The sequence below is a fragment of the Narcine bancroftii genome, chromosome 3, assembly GCF_036971445.1.
Source record: "Narcine bancroftii isolate sNarBan1 chromosome 3, sNarBan1.hap1, whole genome shotgun sequence".
NCBI lineage: Eukaryota > Metazoa > Chordata > Chondrichthyes > Torpediniformes > Narcinidae > Narcine > Narcine bancroftii.
The window spans coordinates 27,527,791-27,547,731 of record NC_091471.1 but is presented as its reverse complement, the minus strand read 5'-3'; the positions used below and the strand labels follow the sequence as shown (position 1 = coordinate 27,547,731).

Here is a 19,941-nt window from a genome sequence, read left to right as displayed (position 1 = left end):
AATTGTTGTTCCCCTTTCTTTTTTACATCGAAAACATCTATCAGATACTGTTGGGTCCCATTTATTTAACTTTTGCGGTGTAATGTATAGTCTGTGTAACCAATTATATTGTATCATACGCAGCCTCGTATTTATTGTATTTCTCATCGTTCCAGAGCATAACTTCTCCCATGTTTCCTTTTTTATCTTTATATTTAAATCTTGTTCCCATTTTTGTTTAGTTTTACCATTTGTTTCCTCATTTTCCTTTTCTTGCAGTTTAATATACATATTTTTTATAAATCTTTTGATTAACATTGTATCTGTAATCACATATTCAAGGTTACTTCCCTCTGGTAAACTCAAGTTGCTTCCTAATTTATCTTTCAAGTAGGATCTCAGTTGGTAATATGCCAGCGCTGTATCTCCAGTTATATTGTACTTATCTCTCATTTGTTCAAAGGATAAGAATCTACTTCCTGAAAAACAATTTTCTATTCTTTTAATCCCTTTTTTTTCCCATTTTCTAAAGGCAAGGTTGTCTATTGTAAAAGGGAGTAGCTTATTTTGCGTCAATATTAGTTTTGGTATTTGGTAATTTATTTTATTTCTTTCTACATGAATCTTCTTCCATATATTGAGGAGATGGTGTAATACTGGAGAAGTTCTATGTTGTACCAATTTTTCGTCCCATTTATATAATATGTGTTCAGGTATCTTTTCCCCTATTTTATCTAATTCTAGTCTCGTCCAGTCTGGTTTTTCCCTTGTTTGGTAAAAATCTGATAGGTACCTTAATTGTGCGGCTCTATAATAATTTTTGAAGTTTGGCAATTGTAAGCCTCCTTGTTTATACCATTCTGTTAATTTATCTAGTGCTATCCTCGGTTTCCCCCCTCTCCATAAAAATCTCCTTATTATTTTCTTTAACTCTTTGAAGAATTTTTCTGTCAGTTGTATTGGCAATGCCTGAAATAAGTATAGTATCCTTGGAAAAATGTTCATTTTAATACAGTTTATCCTTCCTATCAGTGTTAGTGGTAGCTCTTTCCAATGCTCTAAATCGTCCTGTAATTTTTTCATTAGTGGATTGTAATTGAGTTTATATAATTGGCCTAGATTTTTGTTTATTTGCACACCTAGGTATCTTATTGCCTGCGTTTGCCATCTGAATGGGGATTCCTCCTTAAATTTTGAGAAATCCGCGTTATTCATAGGCATTGCTTCACTTTTATTTACGTTTATCTTGTATCCCGACACTTCTCCATATTCCTTCAATTTCTTATATAGTTCTTTTATTGATAGTTCTGGTTCTGTTAAGTACACTATCACATCATCCGCAAACAGACTGATTTTATATTCCCTGTCTTTTATTTTTATTCCTTTTATATTATTATCTCTTCTTATCGATTCTGCTAGTGGTTCTATAGCTAGCGCAAACAATAATGGTGATAGTGGGCATCCCTGCCGCGTTGACCTGCTTAAGTTAAATTGCTTTGATACATGTCCATTTACTGTCACTTTCGCTAACGGTCCCTTATATAATGCTTTAATCCAATTAATATACTTCTCCGGTAAACTGAATTTTTGCAATACTTTGAACAAGTAATTCCATTCTACTCTGTCGAAGGCCTTCTCTGCGTCTAAAGCAACTGCTACTGCCGGTGCTTTATTTCCTTCTACTGCATGAATTAAGTTAATAAATTTACAAATATTGTCTGTTGTGCGTCTTTTTTTGATAAATCCAGTTTGGTCTAAATTTACCATTTTCGGTACCTGTTCTGCTAATCTGTTCGCTAATAGTTTAGCTATTATCTTATAATCTGTGTTTAGCAGAGATATTGGTCTATATGACGCTGGTGAGAGTGGATCTTTCCCTTGTTTTAGTATCACTGTAATTATTGCTGTTTTACATGAATCTGGTAAGTTTTGTGTCTCATCAATCTGGTTGATTACATCCAGGAGGGGCGGTATTATTAGGTCTTTAAATGTTTTGTAGAATTCTATTGGGAGTCCATCCTCTCCTGGTGTCTTATTATTTGGTAAATTTTTTATATCTCTTGTATTTCTACTGTTCCAAATGGTTCTGTTAATTTATTTTGTTCCTCTATTTGTAGTTTTGGTAGTTCAATTTTAGTCAAAAATTCATCTATTTTCCCTTCTTTCCCTTCGTTTTCGGTTCGGTATAATTGTTCATAGAATTCTCTGAAGTTTTCCTTAATTTCTTTTGGATTATATGTAATTTGTTTGTCTTTTTTCCTTGTTGCCAATACCATTTTCTTAGTTTGCTCTGTTTTAAGCTGCCATGCTAGGATTTTGTGTGTTTTTTCCCCTAGTTCATAATATTTCTGTTTTGTCTTCATTATATTCTTCTCCACCTTATATGTTTGTAATGTTTCATATTTTATTTTTTTATCCGCCAATTCTCTTCTTTTGGTTGTATCTTCCTTTATTGCTAATTTTTTTTCTATGTTTATTATTTCCCTTTCCAACTGCTCTGTTTCCTGATTATAGTCCTTCTTCATCTTGGTTGCATAACTTATTATTTGCCCTCTAATGAATGCTTTCATTGCGTCCCATAGTATAAACTTATCTTCCACTGATTCCGTATTTACTTCAAAGTACATTTTTAATTGTTTTTCAATAAATTCTCTAAAATCCTGTCTTTTAAGTAGCATGGGGTTTAATCTCCATCTATACATTCTTGGAGGGATGTCCTCTAGCTCTATTGCCAATAACAGGGGTGAGTGGTCCGATAATAGTCTAGCTTTATATTCTGTTTTCCTAACTCTCCCTTGAATGTGGGCTGATAACAGGAATAGGTCTATCCTTGAGTATGTTTTATGTCTAGTCGAGTAGTATGAGTATTCCTTTTCTTTTGGGTTTTGTTTCCTCCATATGTCCACAAGTTTCATTTCTTGCATTGATTTAATTATAAATTTGGTTACTTTGTTCTTCCTGTTAATTTTTTTCCCCGTTTTATCCATATTTGGATCCAAATTCAGATTGAAATCCCCTCCTATTAGTATGTTCCCTTGCGTATTAGCTACCTTCAAAAAGATATCTTGCATAAACTTTTGATCTTCTTCGTTAGGTGAATATATATTAAGTAGATTCCAAAGCTCTGAATATATCTGACATTTTATCATAACATATCTCCCTGCTGGATCTATTATTTCCTCTTCTATTTTAAATGGCACATTTTTGCTAATTAATATAGCCACTCCTCTTGCTTTTGAATTATACGATGCTGCTGTTACATGTCCTACCCAATCTCTCTTTAATTTCTTGTGCTCCAATTCAGTTAAGTGTGTTTCTTGGACAAATGCTATATCTATTTTTTCCTTTTTCAGTAAATTTAGTAGTTTCTTCCTTTTAATTTGGTTATGTATTCCATTAATATTTAGAGTCATATAGTTCAGCGTAGCCATTTTATATTTTGTTTATCTTCTCTTTCCGTTTTTCCATCATTACCTTTCCTCCTTTTCCATTTCTGTTTTCTTATTTTCAACTCTTTACCAGACAACATTCCTACAACATCCAACATTTTCCTTATTCTCCTATTTCTATCTTCTTTATCCCCAATCTCCCCTTCCCCTCCTGAGTTGCCCTTTATCCCTTGTCGGACAACCACATCTCCCCTCTCCATTTGGATTTGCGAATCCACTCGCAAGCGTCAACTGATTTTGCAGTGACCGCTCTTTTCCCCCACCCAGCCCCCCCCAGAAAAGATTTCGCTTTTTATATGTCACAAAGGTCACTCTTTTAATTCCCTCCTTATTCTCTCTATTCCATTACCTTCCCTTATTAATTCTTGTCTATACTCTCTATGTTTTCCTCTAATTACAGATACTTTCACATATGCCCATTGTCTCTATTCACTCTTATACCTCTTTACCCGCATACATATCAATCGTGGTAATTTTTACCCTCCTTACCCGTCTTCATCCCTCAGTCTATTTTTGTCTTTACCCACATACATATCAATCGTGATAATTTTTGCTCTCATTACCCGTCTTCATCCCTCAGTCTATTTTTGTAATTGTTCTGCAAATTTTCGTGCTTCTTCTGGATCCGAGAATAGTCTGTTTTGTTGTCCTGGAATAAATATTTTCAATACCGCAGGATGCTTCAGTGTAAATTTATATCCTTTCTTCCATAAAATCGCTTTTGCTGCATTGAACTCTTTTCTCTTCTTTAGGAGTTCAAAGCTTATATCTGGATAAATGAAGATTTTTTGCCCTTTATACTCCAGTGGTTTGTTGCCCTCTCTTACTTTTTCCATTGTCTTCTCCCGTACCTTTTCTCTTGTAGTATATCTTAGGAATTTTACTTCAATAGATCTTGGTTTTTGTTGTGGTTGTGGTTTAGGGGCCAATGCTCTATGTGCCCTTTCTATTTCCATTTCTTGCTGTAGTTCTGGACATCCTAGGGCCTTAGGGATCCATTCTTTTATAAACTCCCTCATATTCTTGCCTTCTTCATCTTCCTTAAGGCCCACTATCTTTATGTTATTTCTTCTGTTATAATTTTCCATTATATCTATTTTTTGGGCTAGTAATTCTTGTGTGCACTTTAGTTTTTTTATTAGATTCCTCCAAATTCTTTTTTAAGTCTTCTACCTCCATTTCTGCTGCTATTGCCCGTTCTTCCATCTTGTCCATTTTTTCCCCCATTTCTGTTAAGGTCATATCCATTTTATTTATTTTCTTTTCTGTGTTGTTTATTCTTCTTCTTAAATCATTGAATTCCTGTGTTTGCCATTCTTTAAATGACTCCATATATCCTCTAACAAGAGCAAGTATATCCTTTACCTTGCCTTTCCCTTTATCTATTTCACTGTATTCTTCCTCTTCTTCTTCCTCTGGGTTGGCCATCTGTTGTTTCTTTGATGCCCTTTCCTCCTCTTCTTTCTTGTTTCCATTGTCTTCTGTGGTCTCTTCTTGCTGCAGGTGTTCTGCAGCTGTCGTTGCCGGCTGTGGAGATCGACTCCCCAGCTGGTCCCCCCTCCCGTCGGTGTGTTTTTTTTCATGCGCATCGCGCATGTGCGAGGAGTCGCGCATGCGCGGTTGCGCACTTTTACTCGGCTCTGTGAGCCATTGTTGTAGTTCTTTTTCTACCGACCTGAGGTAGTGGGGTCCTCTCTCCACAGCGGGCCTCTTCGGACAGGTAAGGCCTTCACCTTTTTCCTCCATTGTCTTCTCTTCCTCTCTTCTTTCCGTTGATTTTGATTTTTCTCCTTTTGTCTCCATCTTCTTTCCACCTTTATACTCACTTTTCTTTAACTTGTATTTCTGTGCCTTTGTATTTTCTCTTGTTTTTCCCGACTTTTCTGGAGAGGGCTGGAGTTCACCGTCCGGCCACTACTCCATCACGTGACTCCTCCTAACAGGCTGTTTAAAGCCTGTATGGAGCCGTCAGCATCACGACTAGGAAGTGGGACCCTTTCGCTTTCTAAGCACCTTCTCCTTCTTCAGAGCAACTACACTCACTTCTACCTGCTGACTCTCTCAAATTTTGGACAAGTATTTTGTATTAGTCGGGGGTTGTGTTCAAGAGTTGCAAGGCAATGTTGTATGTTCTATAAAAATGACTACACTACACTAGAGTAGTGTGTTCAGTTCTGGTCACCTCAATTTGAGCCTGTAGCGGTTAGCACAATGCCTTTACAGTGCCAGCGATTGGAACCAGACCTGGGTTTGAATCTCGCACTGTAAGGAGTTTGTATGTCCTCCCTGTGTTGCATGGGTGTTCTCCGGGGGCTCCGGTTTTCTCCCACTGTTCAAAACGTAAGGAAGATGTAGGTTTATGGGGTCTAAATTGGGCAGCACAGACTTGTGGGCCGAAATGGCCTGTTACCGGCTGTCTGTCTACATTAAAAAATAAATTTAAGAAGGATGTGGAAGCTTTAGATAATGTGCAGAGGAGAATTACCGGCATGCTGCCTGGATGACAGAACATGCCTTATGAGGAAAAGTTGAAACAGCTGGGGCTTTTTTTCTTTGGATGACAAAGGATGAAAGGTGACTTAATGGAGGTGTACAAAATTTTGAGAGGTATAGATAGAGTGGATAACCAGCACATTATCCCAGGATTGAAATAGCTAATAACAGACGATATCCATTTAAGGTGAACGGAGGAAAGTTTAGGACAGTTCAGAGTAGAATTTTTTCCATTAACACATGCTTCACACTGCGGAAACGGATACAAAAAAGGCAATTGAAAGACTCTTAGATAGGAACATGGATGTAAGAAAAATGGAGGGTTATGGGCTGTGAGGGAGGGAAGGGATCGAGCGTGAAGTAGATTTTACAGGTTGACACATCATGGGCTGAAGGGCCTGTGCTGCACTGCTGTTTTAGTAACCCAAAATAACAAGCCAATTAAGGTCTGACAGCAGCTTAGCATGTGAACTCCAATAGGGAGTTCGTTGTTACAACCAAATGCTGATTTAGCGAGTCAAAACCCGGATCACAGAAGAGTTATTGTTATTTTCCCATAGTCTCCCTAAAGAAGACTGGAAAAGGATGATGGAATTTTTAGGGATTAGAGAAGAATTCCAATTTCCTATTGCCATCTAGTGACCCTGAGTGTACATGTAGAGATAGGTCCTGTGCATCTGGGGTTCACTTGGATGCTTCTCATCCAATTATGGTGACTGATTAAATTATTGCATTAGTGAAATATAATGTAACAAAACAGAGATTTAAATTCAGTCAATAAACAGGAACAGGAAAAGTGAAACTTAACTCCATAATGAATAATGTTAAAACTATTAGATGATAGTGAAAATTCATCTGGTGTGCTGGTGTCCTTCAAGGGAGGTAACCCACCATCTCTGTCTGATCTGGCATTTATGTGCCATTCATTTCAGAGGTGAGTTTTAAATGTCCTCTCTGGCGAGAGCCATGAGGGATGGACAATAACTACCAGCCTTGCCAGTTGTGTCTGAATCCTGATAAACATCCACGCATATTACCGTAAGTCACCAGGAAAAGTGCGATAGGGACCCTGGCATCAGCAGGTCCACAGCTCTGGCAAGAAATGACAAGCAGAGGAACAGAAGGAAAATGAAGAAACCTTACCGTACACAGCGAAGACATCCTTTATTTCTTTTTCTACAACTCTTAGGGCAGCCTCAATGCCATACGTCTTGGCAATGGAGTGGATGTCGTTTGAGTACAAGCGGTTCAGATTCAGGATCTAAACCATAAAAACAAAGCAAAGGTACAGAGTCAGGATGCCTGTGATGACAAGATCACTGAGTAATTGCTGGTGAATGTGTGGCTTTTACTGACAGAGATGAAACTGCTCCAGTGGCCCAGGTTCAATCCCAGCCACTTTAAGTGATGTGTATTTGCATGTCTTCCTTGTGCACCCAAATTTCCTTCAGGTGCTCAAGTTTCTTCCTTCATCCCAAATATGTGTGCATTGGGAAGTTAATTAGTCACTGTAAATTGACCCTAGTGTGTAATATGGGAATGTGGGGACAATAAAAGTGTTTAGTATAGGATTAATGTCTCGAGATGGCAGAGGTCGACAGCATCGAGTCCACGCTGCTGAAGATCCAGCTGCGCTGGATGGGTCACGTCTCCAGAATGGAGGACCATCGCCTTCCCAAGATCGTGTTATATGGCGAGCTCTCCACTGGCCACCGTGACAGAGGTGCACCAAAGAAAAGGTACAAGGACTGCCTAAAGAAATCTCTTGGGGCCTGCCACATTGACCACCGCCAGTGGGCTGATATCGCCTCAAACCGTGCATCTTGGCGCCTCACAGTTTGGCGGGCAGCAACCTCCTTTGAAGAAGACCGCAGAGCCCACCTCACTGACAAAAGGCAAAGGAGGAAAAACCCAACACCCAACCCCAACCCACCAATTTTCCCCTGCAGCCGCTGCAACCGTGTCTGCCTGTCCCGCATCGGACTTGTCAGCCACAAACGAGCCTGCAGCTGACGTGGACTTTTACCCCCTCCATAAATCTTCGTCCGCGAAGCCAAGCCAAAGAAAAAAAGAATGTCAGGTAAAAATCAGGCACACTTCGATAGTGATCTTTGGGAGTGCTTGGCTGGCAGACTTTCCAGACTATTGGGTGTTACTTCCATTAGCAAGGGAAAAGGAACTGTTAACGTTTTGGATTGAAACCCTTATTTACGACTGATCGTTTGGAGGGGAGAGACACTCCAGTATAAGAAGGGGATTGATGAAGGGCAATGGACAGATGGGGGAGAGTGGGGGTGGGTGACAAATAGGTGGAAGGTAGAGACATTTATTTCACTTTATTTTAAATATTGCACAGTATCATCATAATATTTCCAGTGAACCTGGGATGTTTAAAGGAAGTGCCAAAATATTTAAAGGACCCACGGCATTGCAGTCATACTCTTCTCTCCCCTTCCATAGGGCAAAAGCACAAACCTCCAAATAGATAGTTAGATAGATTTTGTTTAATAAATAGTAGCATCTTGGATGGTTAGTGTGAGCAGTTCCTTTGGTCGTTCAGCATTCTCACTGCCCGTGAGAAGCTGTTCCTCAGCCTGGTGGTACTGGCTCTGTTACTCCGGTATCTCTTTCCTGATAGGAAGAGCTGAAAAATGCTGCGTGCTGGCTGGTAGGGGTGCTCGATGATTTTTCCTCCCTCTTCAGTCAATGTACGAGTTGTCATTTTCCAGGTGGGTCAGGATGGAGTGGAGGGACAAGGTTATAGCTTCGTCAATGGAAAGAGTTTCTTCTCTCGGCAAACTGAAATGGGTCCAGTGTCTCTGGGAGGTGTTCCTTGATTCATTCCATCACCAGATGCACAAAGCACTTCATAATGGTGTTCAGTGCCAAGGGGCCTGTTATTGACACCATCTTGGGTACCACCATCTTGGTGGTTGACTTGAACCCTGCTAGAACGATGGACTGCTGTAGAAATGTGTTGAAGATGTCCATAAAGACCTCAGTCAGTTGGTCTGAGCTGTCCTTCAGTATCTGACCAGGTATGTTGCCTGGTCCCACTGCTTCGTGTGGGTTGACCTTGGATATGGTTCTCATCTCGGCTGTGGTTATGCAGGGGCCCGTTCATCAGGATCATCATTGGCATCAGCCTGATCTTCTCATCGAACAGTATAGAGACGTTTGGTCTGCCCGGAAGGGAGGTGTCGTTGTCTAACTCACAAGGTTGTCTTCTGGCCTGTTATGGTCTTGATTCCTTGCCACATGCACTCCACAGCTGTCTACGGATCTTCTGTGCCTACCCACACTTTGCCTTCTGGATTGCAGGGAGAGTTAAGCCCTCACTGATCTTAGTGCCATCTTGTCTCCTGTCCTGAAGGCAGCATTTCGAACTCTGAGAAGTGAATGAACCTCTGCATCCAATCATGGTTTCTGTTTATCCCTTGTTGAGAAGCATTTGATCTCAGTGACATCCTCGATGCCCCTGCTGATGTAGCCAGTCACTGAGCTGTGTACTCTATGCTTACTTGGCTATGTCTGCATTTCCCCATCAGGTACTCTATCCCTACTGAGCAGAAGGCCTTTACAACAGAGACATTTGTGTACCTGTTCTCACTGATGTAAATGCACAGTTCTCACTGATGTAAATGCACAGTTCCCCCTCCTCGAGTCTCACCAGAAGCTGCAGCATCTCTGTCTGCCCTGAAGGAGACGAGGCCATCAAGATGAATTGCTGAGTATGGAATGGATTCTTGGAATGGAATCACCAATGCATTGATGGGCTACAACCAAGTTCTGCAAACTGGGATTGATGCAGATGGATGCCATGGTTGGCATAGATGTTTCAGCATTGTATGAATCTCTGACTACCTCCTGCATCTTGTTTTTAATTTATATGTCCAAAATCAGCAGTTATTGTCTTTAAGTTAATTTTATTTGCTTCACTCTTGAGTTCTGGGTTAGAGTGAAAAGACTTTCTTTACTTTTCCTATCTAGGTTGCTGGGCCATGTCAGCAGCTGTTTGAGAACACCATTGGGGCACCCCCAACCTAGTGGTTTCCCAATACCTCCTTGTGACACCCTATCCTTTATATTCCTTTTTACCCAATGATTGTATACCCAATAGCACCACTGGGAATATTTTCAGTACAAATGGAGTGGTGATCAAAGCAACAACTTTCTATCTCCTTCTCAAGAGCACTAAAGAGATGTGCAATAAATGCTACTTTTGCCAAAGAGGGACAAACCCTGTAAGTGAGTAATCGACAGGAATTAATCACATAATGTAGGCAGGTATCAAATTTTGAATGGTGGTGCAAGCTCCTCTGTCCTCAGGTACATTAATGAAAGAGGTAAAAAACAGTAAGCAAATGTGAAAACCAATCTTAGGTATTTATCTCTACATAGGATAAATAAAACCTGGGTAAGTATGTTACACTGGAAGTCAATGCACATAAACACGATTGAAAAAACTGTGAATTAATATGGTTGTTGAAAAACCACACAGGAATCATGAACAATCCTTGACCACAATAATATTTCTCAACCGAGTGGCTAAAAAAAAACATGAAGGGTTTTTTCTTTCTCATCAGGGTCAGCAAGGTTGGTGTAGCGGTTAGCCCAACGCCTTTACAGCACCTGCGGTTAGGACTGGGGGGTCAAATCCTGCGCTGTCTCTGTGGAGTTTGAATGTTCTCCCCGTGTCTGCATAGGTTTTCCCTGGGGGCTCCGGTTTCCTCCCACCATTCAAAACATACGGGGGGTGGGGGGGTGTAGATTAATCGGGTGTAATTGGGCAGCACAGACTTATGGTCCAAAATGGCCTGTTACTGTGCTGTATGTCTAAAAATAAATAAGGCCAGAGGAACAGAGAGAAACATGGATTTAATGTAAAATTAGCTAGAGTTCTTGAATTGCAAATAAATCAAAATCTCACAAACTGGAAATTGAAAATTAAGCCATTATATGTGTGACTTCCAGTGTAACATTGTTCTACATACTTGGAAGGCAACCTTCTTGAAGACAACTTTCATCTTCTTGTAATCCTCATTTGAAAGCACTTACTTCCTGTGTTCAAGCACAAGTTCTCAACATAAGACAGAACACCAGTTGGAGACAAAATAATGAGAGGGAATTGTTACTGGGGATATTAGAATGGTTATGGATAAATATGTCTTCAAAAGAGATAGATTGTGGGGTTATAGTGGAAGTCACTTCATAAATAGAGTAACACTTCACAAAAGACATCTCATTTAAAATGCAAGAGCTTTGCTGAAGCTAGATGTTGAGGCTCCGATTGGTTTTGCAGAAACAATGAAGAATGTTGATCTATTGTGTATGGGCAATAAAGTCCAAGCTCAGCAGTATTGATAAGATCTTTCAAAGATTAGGTTTGGAGCCTTGGGAGAGGTTTTTGGTTTTTACAAGTAGAGAGAGGAAAAAACAAACAGGATTCTTCTCTGAGAGAGAGAAGTTAATTCTACAGACTGCAAAATGGCAAGTTGAAAGACCCCATTTTGAAGATTGGTTGTGAGTTTTGAGTGCAGCCTGTTCAAAAACCTTGTAGTCCTTAGAAGAGGAAATGGCTGGCTAGTGTTTTTCCTGAAATAAGGGAAACAAGAGGAACTCTGTGGTGACCTGCAGAAGGAGAGGTTATCACTTGGAAAATCCTGATGGGGCAAGTTTCTTCAGCAAAACACTGAAGTGGCTGATTGGAGGGAATCAGTTTATGTGTGTCCAATGAGCCAACAAACCCTGTAAGTGAAACCCTGTCTCTGAAACCAACAAGAGCCTTCCTGAGTGGTAACCATTCAACTTTTAAGCACCAGAACCTGGTGAAGATTCATAAACGTTAAAATCAGTATAAGAATAGCCTAATACCAGTGAACTTGGAGAAGTGAGAGGTGAATGATTGGAATGTGAAGAACTTTCCTGAATATATAAACATTACATACATGTGCGCTTAGAATTATTAGGTTAAGTTAATAGTTAAAGTTTGATCTTGTTACTATGTTTAAAGAAAATTAAAAGCAACTTTTGTTTAAGTAACCATTATCTTGGTGAATTTCTATTGCTGCTAGGTTTTGGTGTCCTCTGGGCTCGTAAGAGAGTACAAAATTACTCATAGTCTCAGATAATGCAAGAGGGGCAACCTAATAGACGTGTATAAAATATTGCAAGGCATTGATAGGGTGGTCAGTGAGCATCTTTTCATACACTAGAGGACATGCTTTTAAATTGAGGTGGGGGGGGTGGTATAAGTTTAAGTGAGATGTACAAGGAAAATATTTTAGAGTAGCAGGTCCTTGGGATGGTCTGCCAAAAGTAGTGGTGAAAACAATAGCAGTGGGCGGCACAGTTGGTGTAGCAGTTAGAGCAACGCCTTTACAGCACCAGCGACTGGGAACGGGGTTCAAATCCCATGCTGTCTGTAAGGAGTTTGTACCTTCTCCCTATGTCTGCGTAGGTTTTCCTCAGGAGTGTAGGTTAATTGGTGTAAAATGGGTGGCAAAATGGCCAAAATGGCCTGTTACCATGTGTATGTATGTCTAAATTTAAAAGTATTAATTTAAATTTTTAAAATTTATAGATAGAAACAAGAATATGAAGGAGGTGGAAGAATATCTATCAGATGCAAGCAGCAGATATTTTAGTTAGATTTGGACATTATGTTTGGCACAGAGAACTTGTTCCTGCGCTGAACTATTTGACATTCTATAATTAGAGCTGAAACTTTTTTTGACTAGTGTTAGGTCTGCTTTGTTCATGAATGAGTGAGACAAACACCAGGCTGAGTCGAAATCAGGGTTCTTTGTTCTTTATTACCGGATTGTAACACTTGCGACCAACCATGTTAGTCGGAGAATGCATTCTGCCGTTATCAGCAAAATGGTGATTTTTTATACCCTTGGATATGTGCTTAGAACATCATCATATCATTACTTGTCCAATGACTAAAACTGTTGCTATCCTTTCCCTGCTAGCTTCCTGCCTCTCAATCCATCAATGTCTCTCTTATCTTGTAAGTACAAGGATGCATTCACATCTTGTTACTGCCCCGTACATTCCCATCTCATGATGTTTTACCTTACAATAGGTAATATGTTTATTGAGCAAGTTACCTGTTTTTAAACATTTAATGGAAAATGAGATTTGAGTCAACATTTCCCTGCCCAAATTGATGGAGGGTTATGAAAACTTTGTTTCTGAGTATTGTAATAATTAGTCAGTTAGTCAGTTTGTGAAATCATCGTGGAAGAAAAACAAGTACTGGAACCTCCATGCAAGAAATCATTCGAATGAAGAAACAATTCTCTGAAAACGACTCTGCAAGAAATTTATGAGTTTTTTTTTTATTTTATTTTAAATTTTTTATTTTTCACACCATAAATCACATTAGCCATGATATACACTGTTTCTTTTTCACACATATACAGTGACTTTTTCTCCCCCCCCTTTCCTCCCAAACCACCCCCCACCCCCCCCCCTCTCATCCATTTTAGGTATACAATCTAGGTTGCATTAAGCCAGTCAGACAATGTTGTCATTCAACAAAATTACACCAGAAATTCTACTGAGTCCATTCTTTTCTTTCCTTCTCCTTCCATCAACTTAGGTAATGTTTGTCCCTGGTAGGTTTTCACTATTGTATTTAATGTAAGGCTCCTATACCTGTTCGAATATTTCAATATTATTTCTTAACCTATATGTTATTTTTTCTAATGGAATACATTTATTCATTTAAATTTAGTAGTTTCTTCCTTTTAATTTGGTTATGTATTCCATTAATATTTAAAGACATATAGTTCAGCGAAGCCCTTTTATATTTTGTTTATCTTCTCTTTCCGTTTTTCCATCATTACCTTTCCTCCTTTTCCATTTCTGTTTTCTTATTTTCAACTCTTTATAAGACAACATTCCTACAACATCCAACATTTTCCTTATTCTCCTATTTCTATCTTATTTATCCCCAATCTCCCCTTCACCTCCTGAGTTGTCCTTTATCCCTTGTCGGACAACCACATCTCCCCTCTCCATTTGGATTTGCGAATCCACTCGCAAGCGTCAACTGATTTTGCAGTGACCGCTATTTCCCCCCACCCCGCCTCCCCCAGAAAAGATTTCACTTTTCATATGTCACAAAGGTCACTCTTTTAATTCCCTCCTTATTCTCTCTATTCCATTACCTTCCCTTATTAATTCTTGTCTATACTATCTATATTTTCCTCTAAGTACAGATACATTCATGTATGCTCATTGCCTCTATTCACTCTTATACCTCTTTACCCGCATACATATCAATCGTGATCATTTTTACTCTCATTACCCGTCTTCATCCCTCAGTCTATTTTTGTCTTTACCCACATACATATCAATCGTGATCATTTTAACTCTCATTACCCGTCTTCCTCCCTCAGTCTATTTTTGTAATTGTTCTGCAAATTTTCGTGCTTCTTCTGGATCCGAGAATAGTCTGTTTTGTTGTCCTGGAATAAATATTTTCAATACCGCTGGATGCTTTAGTATAAATTTATACCCTTTCTTCCATAAAATCGCCTTTGCTGTATTGAACTCTTTTCTCTTCTTTAGGAGTTCAAAACTTATATCTGGATAAATGAAGATTTTTTGCCCTTTATACTCCAGTGGTTTGTTGCCCTCTCTTACTTTTTCCATTGTCTTCTCCAGTACCTTTTCTCTTGTAGTATATCTTAGGAATTTTACTACAATAGATCTTGGTTTTTGTTGTGGTTGTGGTTTAGAGGCCAATACTCTATGTGCCCTTTCTATTTCCATTTCTTGCTGTAGTTCTGGACATCCTCGGGTCTTAGGGATCCACTCTTTTATAAACTCCCTCATATTCTTGCCTTCTTCATCTTCCTTAAGGCCCACTATCTTTATGTTATTTCTTCTGTTATGGTTTTCCATTGTATCTATTTTTTGAGCTAGTAGTTCTTGTGTCTCTTTAGTTTTTTTATTAGATTTCTCCAATTTCTTTTTTAAGTCTTCTACCTCCATTTCTGCTGCTACTGCCCGCTCTTCCATCTTGTCCATTTTCTTTCCCATTTCTGTTAAGGTCATCTCCATTTTATTTATTTTCTCTTCTGTGTTGTTTATTCTTTTTCTTAAATCCTTAAATTCCTGTGTTTGCCATTCTTTAAATGACTCCATGTATCCTTTAATAAGAGCAAGTATATCCTTTACCTTGCCTTTCTTTTCTTCTTCTATTTCCCTGTACTCTTCCTCTTCTTCTTCCTCTGGGTTGACCATCTGTTGTTTCTTTGGTGCCCTTTCCTCCTCTTCTTTCTTGTTTCTATTGTCTTCTGTGGTCTCTTCTTGCTGCAGGTGTTCTGCAGCTGTCGTTGCCGGCTGTGGAGATCGACTCCCCAGCTGGTCCCCCCTCCCGTCGGTGTGTTTTTTTTCATTCGCATCGCGCATGCGCGATACTTCGCGCATGCGCGGTTGCGTACTTTTACTCGGCTCTGCGAGCCATTTTTGTAGTCCATTATTTACCGACCTGAGGGAGCGGGTTTCTCTCTCCGCAGCGGGCCTCTTCGGACAGGTAAGGCCTTCACCTTTTTCCTCCTTTGTCTTCTCTTCCTCTCTTCTTACCGTTGCTTTCGATTTTTCTTTTTTTGTCGCCATCTTCTTTCCACCTTTATACTCACTTTTCTGTAACTTTTATTTCTGTGCCTTTGTGTTTTCCTTTGTTTTTCCCGACTTTTCTGGAGAGGGCTGGAGTTCACCGTCCGGCCACTACTCCATCACGTGACTCCCTCAAATTTATGAGTTTTAAGATGTCTGATGCCTCACAACTACTCCATAATTGCTATTCAGCAAGAATTTAAAGAATCTGAGTTTCAAAACAAAACTGACTGAACTTAAATCATATCTTCAGAATTATGCCTGAACTGTAATGGTTTTGCCACACACACATGCACATGCACACAGTGGGGTTAAGTTTAGAGTGAAGTAAGAAGTGTAATGTTGTTAATAAAAATTATTGCTTTGAAGATACCATTGTCTTGGTGAATTTTCATTGTTGCTAATCTAGTATGTAAGTTGCTATTGGCAACTCGAGGCGAGAAACCCATGGAGTTTGCAGGCTGCTTGCGGTCGAGGGATTCGCACCAGGCTGGAGACTGTTGGAGACTGGCTCAAGACTTGCTGAAGGGATACCAGGTATTGGAACTGGGATGCGAGAGGGTGCTGACAACACTGAAGGGTTGCTAATCATGTCGGAAGTTCAGATCTGGACTCGGCTTGCTGATGGCTTGGACTGGACACTGTGTGGCTGCAGCAGCTGCGGGAGAGTTGGAGGCAAATCAACGGACACTCAGTGACTTTGAGGGGACTCTCTTTTGCTTCTCTTTCTCTGACTGTAAGTGACACTTCAGGCAATTTCTGCCAATAGTGAACTGTAATGGTTTTGCCACACACACACACACACACACACACACACACACACACACACACGCACGTGTACATAGTGGGGTTACGTTTCGAGTTAAGTAAGAAGTTGGTGGGCTTTTCATTACAGTGTGGCAGATGATGTTTATGCACATACGCCATCATGTTGAAATAATGAGACCACACCTGAAATTGTCAGCCAGCGAAGAGAAAAGCGTTTATTAATGTTATCAGGCTTGATCTAGCACACAACATGCGACCTGGTGTCATGACATCTGAAGTGCTAATGATTGGATGATGTAGCTACGTCGAGTAGGCTAGGGCTTTTCAGTAGACCTACATGTGCTGCTGAGTCACTATGTCTCGTGGCGAGTTGCCAGTAGATAGGAGGCTGTTGTGTCTAGCTGTCACAAGACAGGAGCTGTTAGCACTGGTTCTACCCACCTCTGATCCCCCACTGGATTGTGTACCTCTGGCTTTTCTTTCTTGAATTCAACAATTAGCTGCTTAGATTTGGTGACATTGAGTGCAAGGCTGCTATTGGTGCATGACTCAGCCAAGATTTCAGTCTTCAACCTCATCCACATCCTTCATACAACTCACTACAATGGTATCACTGGCAAATTTGTAGATTCTGTTACTGTCGTACTGAGCTACACAGTCGTAGATGTAAAGTGAGTAGAGCAGGGGGCTAAGAATGCAGCCCTGTGGTGCTCCGATGCTATAATTTTCCATTATATCTATTTTTTGGGCTAGTAATTCTTGTGTCTCTTTAGTTTTTTTATTAGATTCCTCCAATTTCTTTTTTAAGTCTTCTACCTCCATTTCTGCTGCTATTGCCCGTTCTTCCATCTTGTCCATTTTTTTCCCCATTTCTGTTAAGGTCATATCCATTTTATTTATTTTCTTTTCTGTGTTGTTTATTCTTCTTCTTAAATCATTGAATTCCTGTGTTTGCCATTCTTTAAATGACTCCATGTATCCTCTAACAAGAGCAAGTACCTCCTTTACCTTGCCTATCTTTTCTTCTTCTATTTCCCTGTACTCTTCCTCTTCCTCTTCTTCTTCCTCTAGGTTGACCATCTGTTGTTTCTTTGCTGCCCTTTCCTCCTCTTCTTTCTTGTTTCCATTGTCTTCTGTGGTGTCTTCTTGCTGCAGGTGTTCTGCAGCTGTCGTTGCCGGCTGTGGAGATCGACTCCCCAGCTGGTCCCCCCTCCCGTCGGTGTGTTTTTTTGTATGCGCATCGCGCATGCGCGACTCCTCGCGCATGCGCGGTTGCGCACTTTTACTCGGCTCTGTGAGCCATTGTTGTAGTTCTCTTTCTACCGACCTGAGGTAGTGGGGTCTTCTCTCCACAGCGGGCCTCTTCGGACAGGTAAGGCCTTCACCTTGTTCCTCCGTTGTCTTCTCTTCCTCTCTTCTTTCCGTTGATTTTGATTTTTCTCCTTTTGTCTCCATCTTCTTTCCACCTTTATATTCACTTTTCTTTAACTTGTATTTCTGTGCCTTTGTATTTTCTCTCGTTTTTCCCGACTTTTCTGGAGAGGGCTGGAGTTCACCGTCCGGCCACTACTCCATCACGTGACTCCCCGTGGTGCTCCGATGCTGATGGAGATTGCGGAGAACTTCTTACTGATTGCGGTCAGGAGGTGAGGAAATCCATGATCCAATTACACAGTGGGGTGTTAACTCCCAAGTCTTGGAGCTATCTAGGGTGGCACAGTTGGTGTAGTGGTTAGTGCAACGCCTTTACAGCACCAGCGATAGGGACTTGGGTTCAAAACCCGCGCTGTCTATAAGGAGTTTGTACGTTCTCTCAGTGTTTGCGTGGATTTTCCTTGGGGGCTCGGGTGTAATTTGGTGGCATGGGCTCATGTGCTGTTAACATGCTGTATGTCTAAACTAAACTATTCGCTTTCCAAATTTCCAGGTAATGATAGTTATCAAAATATTTTACTCACATCATCATATTTGAACATCTCGGTAAGGTTTATTCCTTCAGTGTTCAAAATTGTTTCCTTCTCTCCTCTCCCATTGGTTGTTTCATTCAAAAGGCAACGAGTGATTCCTCTGGTCTCATAAACAACTGCGTTCTGGGACACAGACATAATTAGCGAGGAAAGATCAAAGTGCACCTTCATAATTGGCAGCTTCAGTTTAACCTGTAGAATAAATATGCAATCACTGGAATGTAGCTTCTTGGTAAAAGATCAATTTTTTAAAAAAAATGCAAGTTTGCTGGCATAGGGTTTCTCAGAACAGTGTAACCAGCCATCCAGTTCAGCAAAGCAAAAGAACCTTAAAGGTTTCCAAATATTTTGTACTGTTTTTGACATAATAGTATTCTTGTCTTACCTCACACCAAAGATTGTGAATTGCATCATATTTATAACCTTCGATAGCAGGATGTAAATTTAACACTGCATTTACTCTTTGGTCATCCTTGCCATCCATTTTATCATTTTTTCTTCTCTCTGTAAAATTAGAATATTCAGAAAAGTCTTGGTTGATGAATTCATGTTCCTGGTCTCCTGGAAGATCCTCATCTTCGTTTTCCTCTGGTTCTTCTGCATCATCTCTGGCCTCCTCTTCCTCACTGTCATAATCAACCTAAAAGATATCCACGTTGAGTAAAATAATTAAATTATTAGCTCAGCCCCATAAGGTAGTGACAAATTTAATCCATGATGAGCTACTTAGTCACGGATGATTGGAGTAAGTCCGAATTAATTGTTTATTAATCCTGCTCTGGCTTGAAACTCGCATTCTCTCACCAACATGGTATAGATTAAAGTAGAGATGAACAAATGACCATGTAGACACAAAAAGAAAAACACTGGTCCTTCTCCACTGTTCAGACTGATCACCAAAGAGGGCACTCTCCCTGGTTCCACGAGCAGCAGACCTTACGAGAAACATTCGATCACCTCAATTTGCACAGTTAATGCATTGTTACACCTCTACTTTCCGATTTGTTAAAAAAAATCTTGCCTTAAAACCATTCCCCTCTCACTTTAAACCTATCCTCTTTTGTATTAAGATGTCCATAATTTTAAATGCTTCTATCAGTCATCCCTCAGATTCAATACCCCAAGTTTTCCCCAATCTCTTCTTGGACTAATACTCTCCAATTTAGGCAATATCCTGGTGTATCTATTCTGCACCCTCTCCAAATCCTCCATGTGCTTCCGGTAAAGGGACAGTCAGAAATGCACAAAATACTCCAAATATGCCCTAACCAAATTTTTAGACAGCTGCAATGTGATTTGTCAATATTTATACTTAAAGAAAGAATAAGGCAAGAATGGCATGTGCCTTCTTTACCACCCTAAACCTTTGTGTTGCCATTATTAGGGGAGTTATGAACTTCTTTCCAAAATCCCTCTGTACATCAATGCTCCAAAGAGTCCTGCTGTTTATTGTAAACTTGCCTCTTGTGTTACACCTCAAGTGTAACACCACCTCACACTTGGCTCGATTAAACTCCAGATTGCATTTTCCTGTCCAAATTTCCCACTACTATAGTCTTCCTCATCTGACCTACATTTTCATCCATATCACTGATATATATATTAGAGTTCCTGCACTGATCTTTACAGAACACCACAGGTCACAGACC

The 19,941-nt window shown here is 40.0% G+C and overlaps 1 protein-coding gene across 4 annotated transcripts in view; it reads right to left on the bottom strand.

Annotated features, from left to right (window-relative positions):
* The window catches only part of polr1a (RNA polymerase I subunit A), a 217,102-nt gene that overhangs the window by 16,411 nt on the left and 180,750 nt on the right, over positions 1-19,941 (bottom strand). For all 4 annotated transcript variants that reach the window (XM_069923650.1, XM_069923651.1, XM_069923653.1 and 1 more), the window contains 3 exons: positions 18,678-18,932; positions 18,284-18,484; positions 7,065-7,182 (listed from right to left, as the gene is read on the bottom strand). In XM_069923650.1, coding sequence (XP_069779751.1) covers positions 7,065-7,182; positions 18,284-18,484; positions 18,678-18,932 — 574 coding nt within the window. The remainder of the gene's footprint in view (positions 1-7,064; positions 7,183-18,283; positions 18,485-18,677; positions 18,933-19,941) is intronic.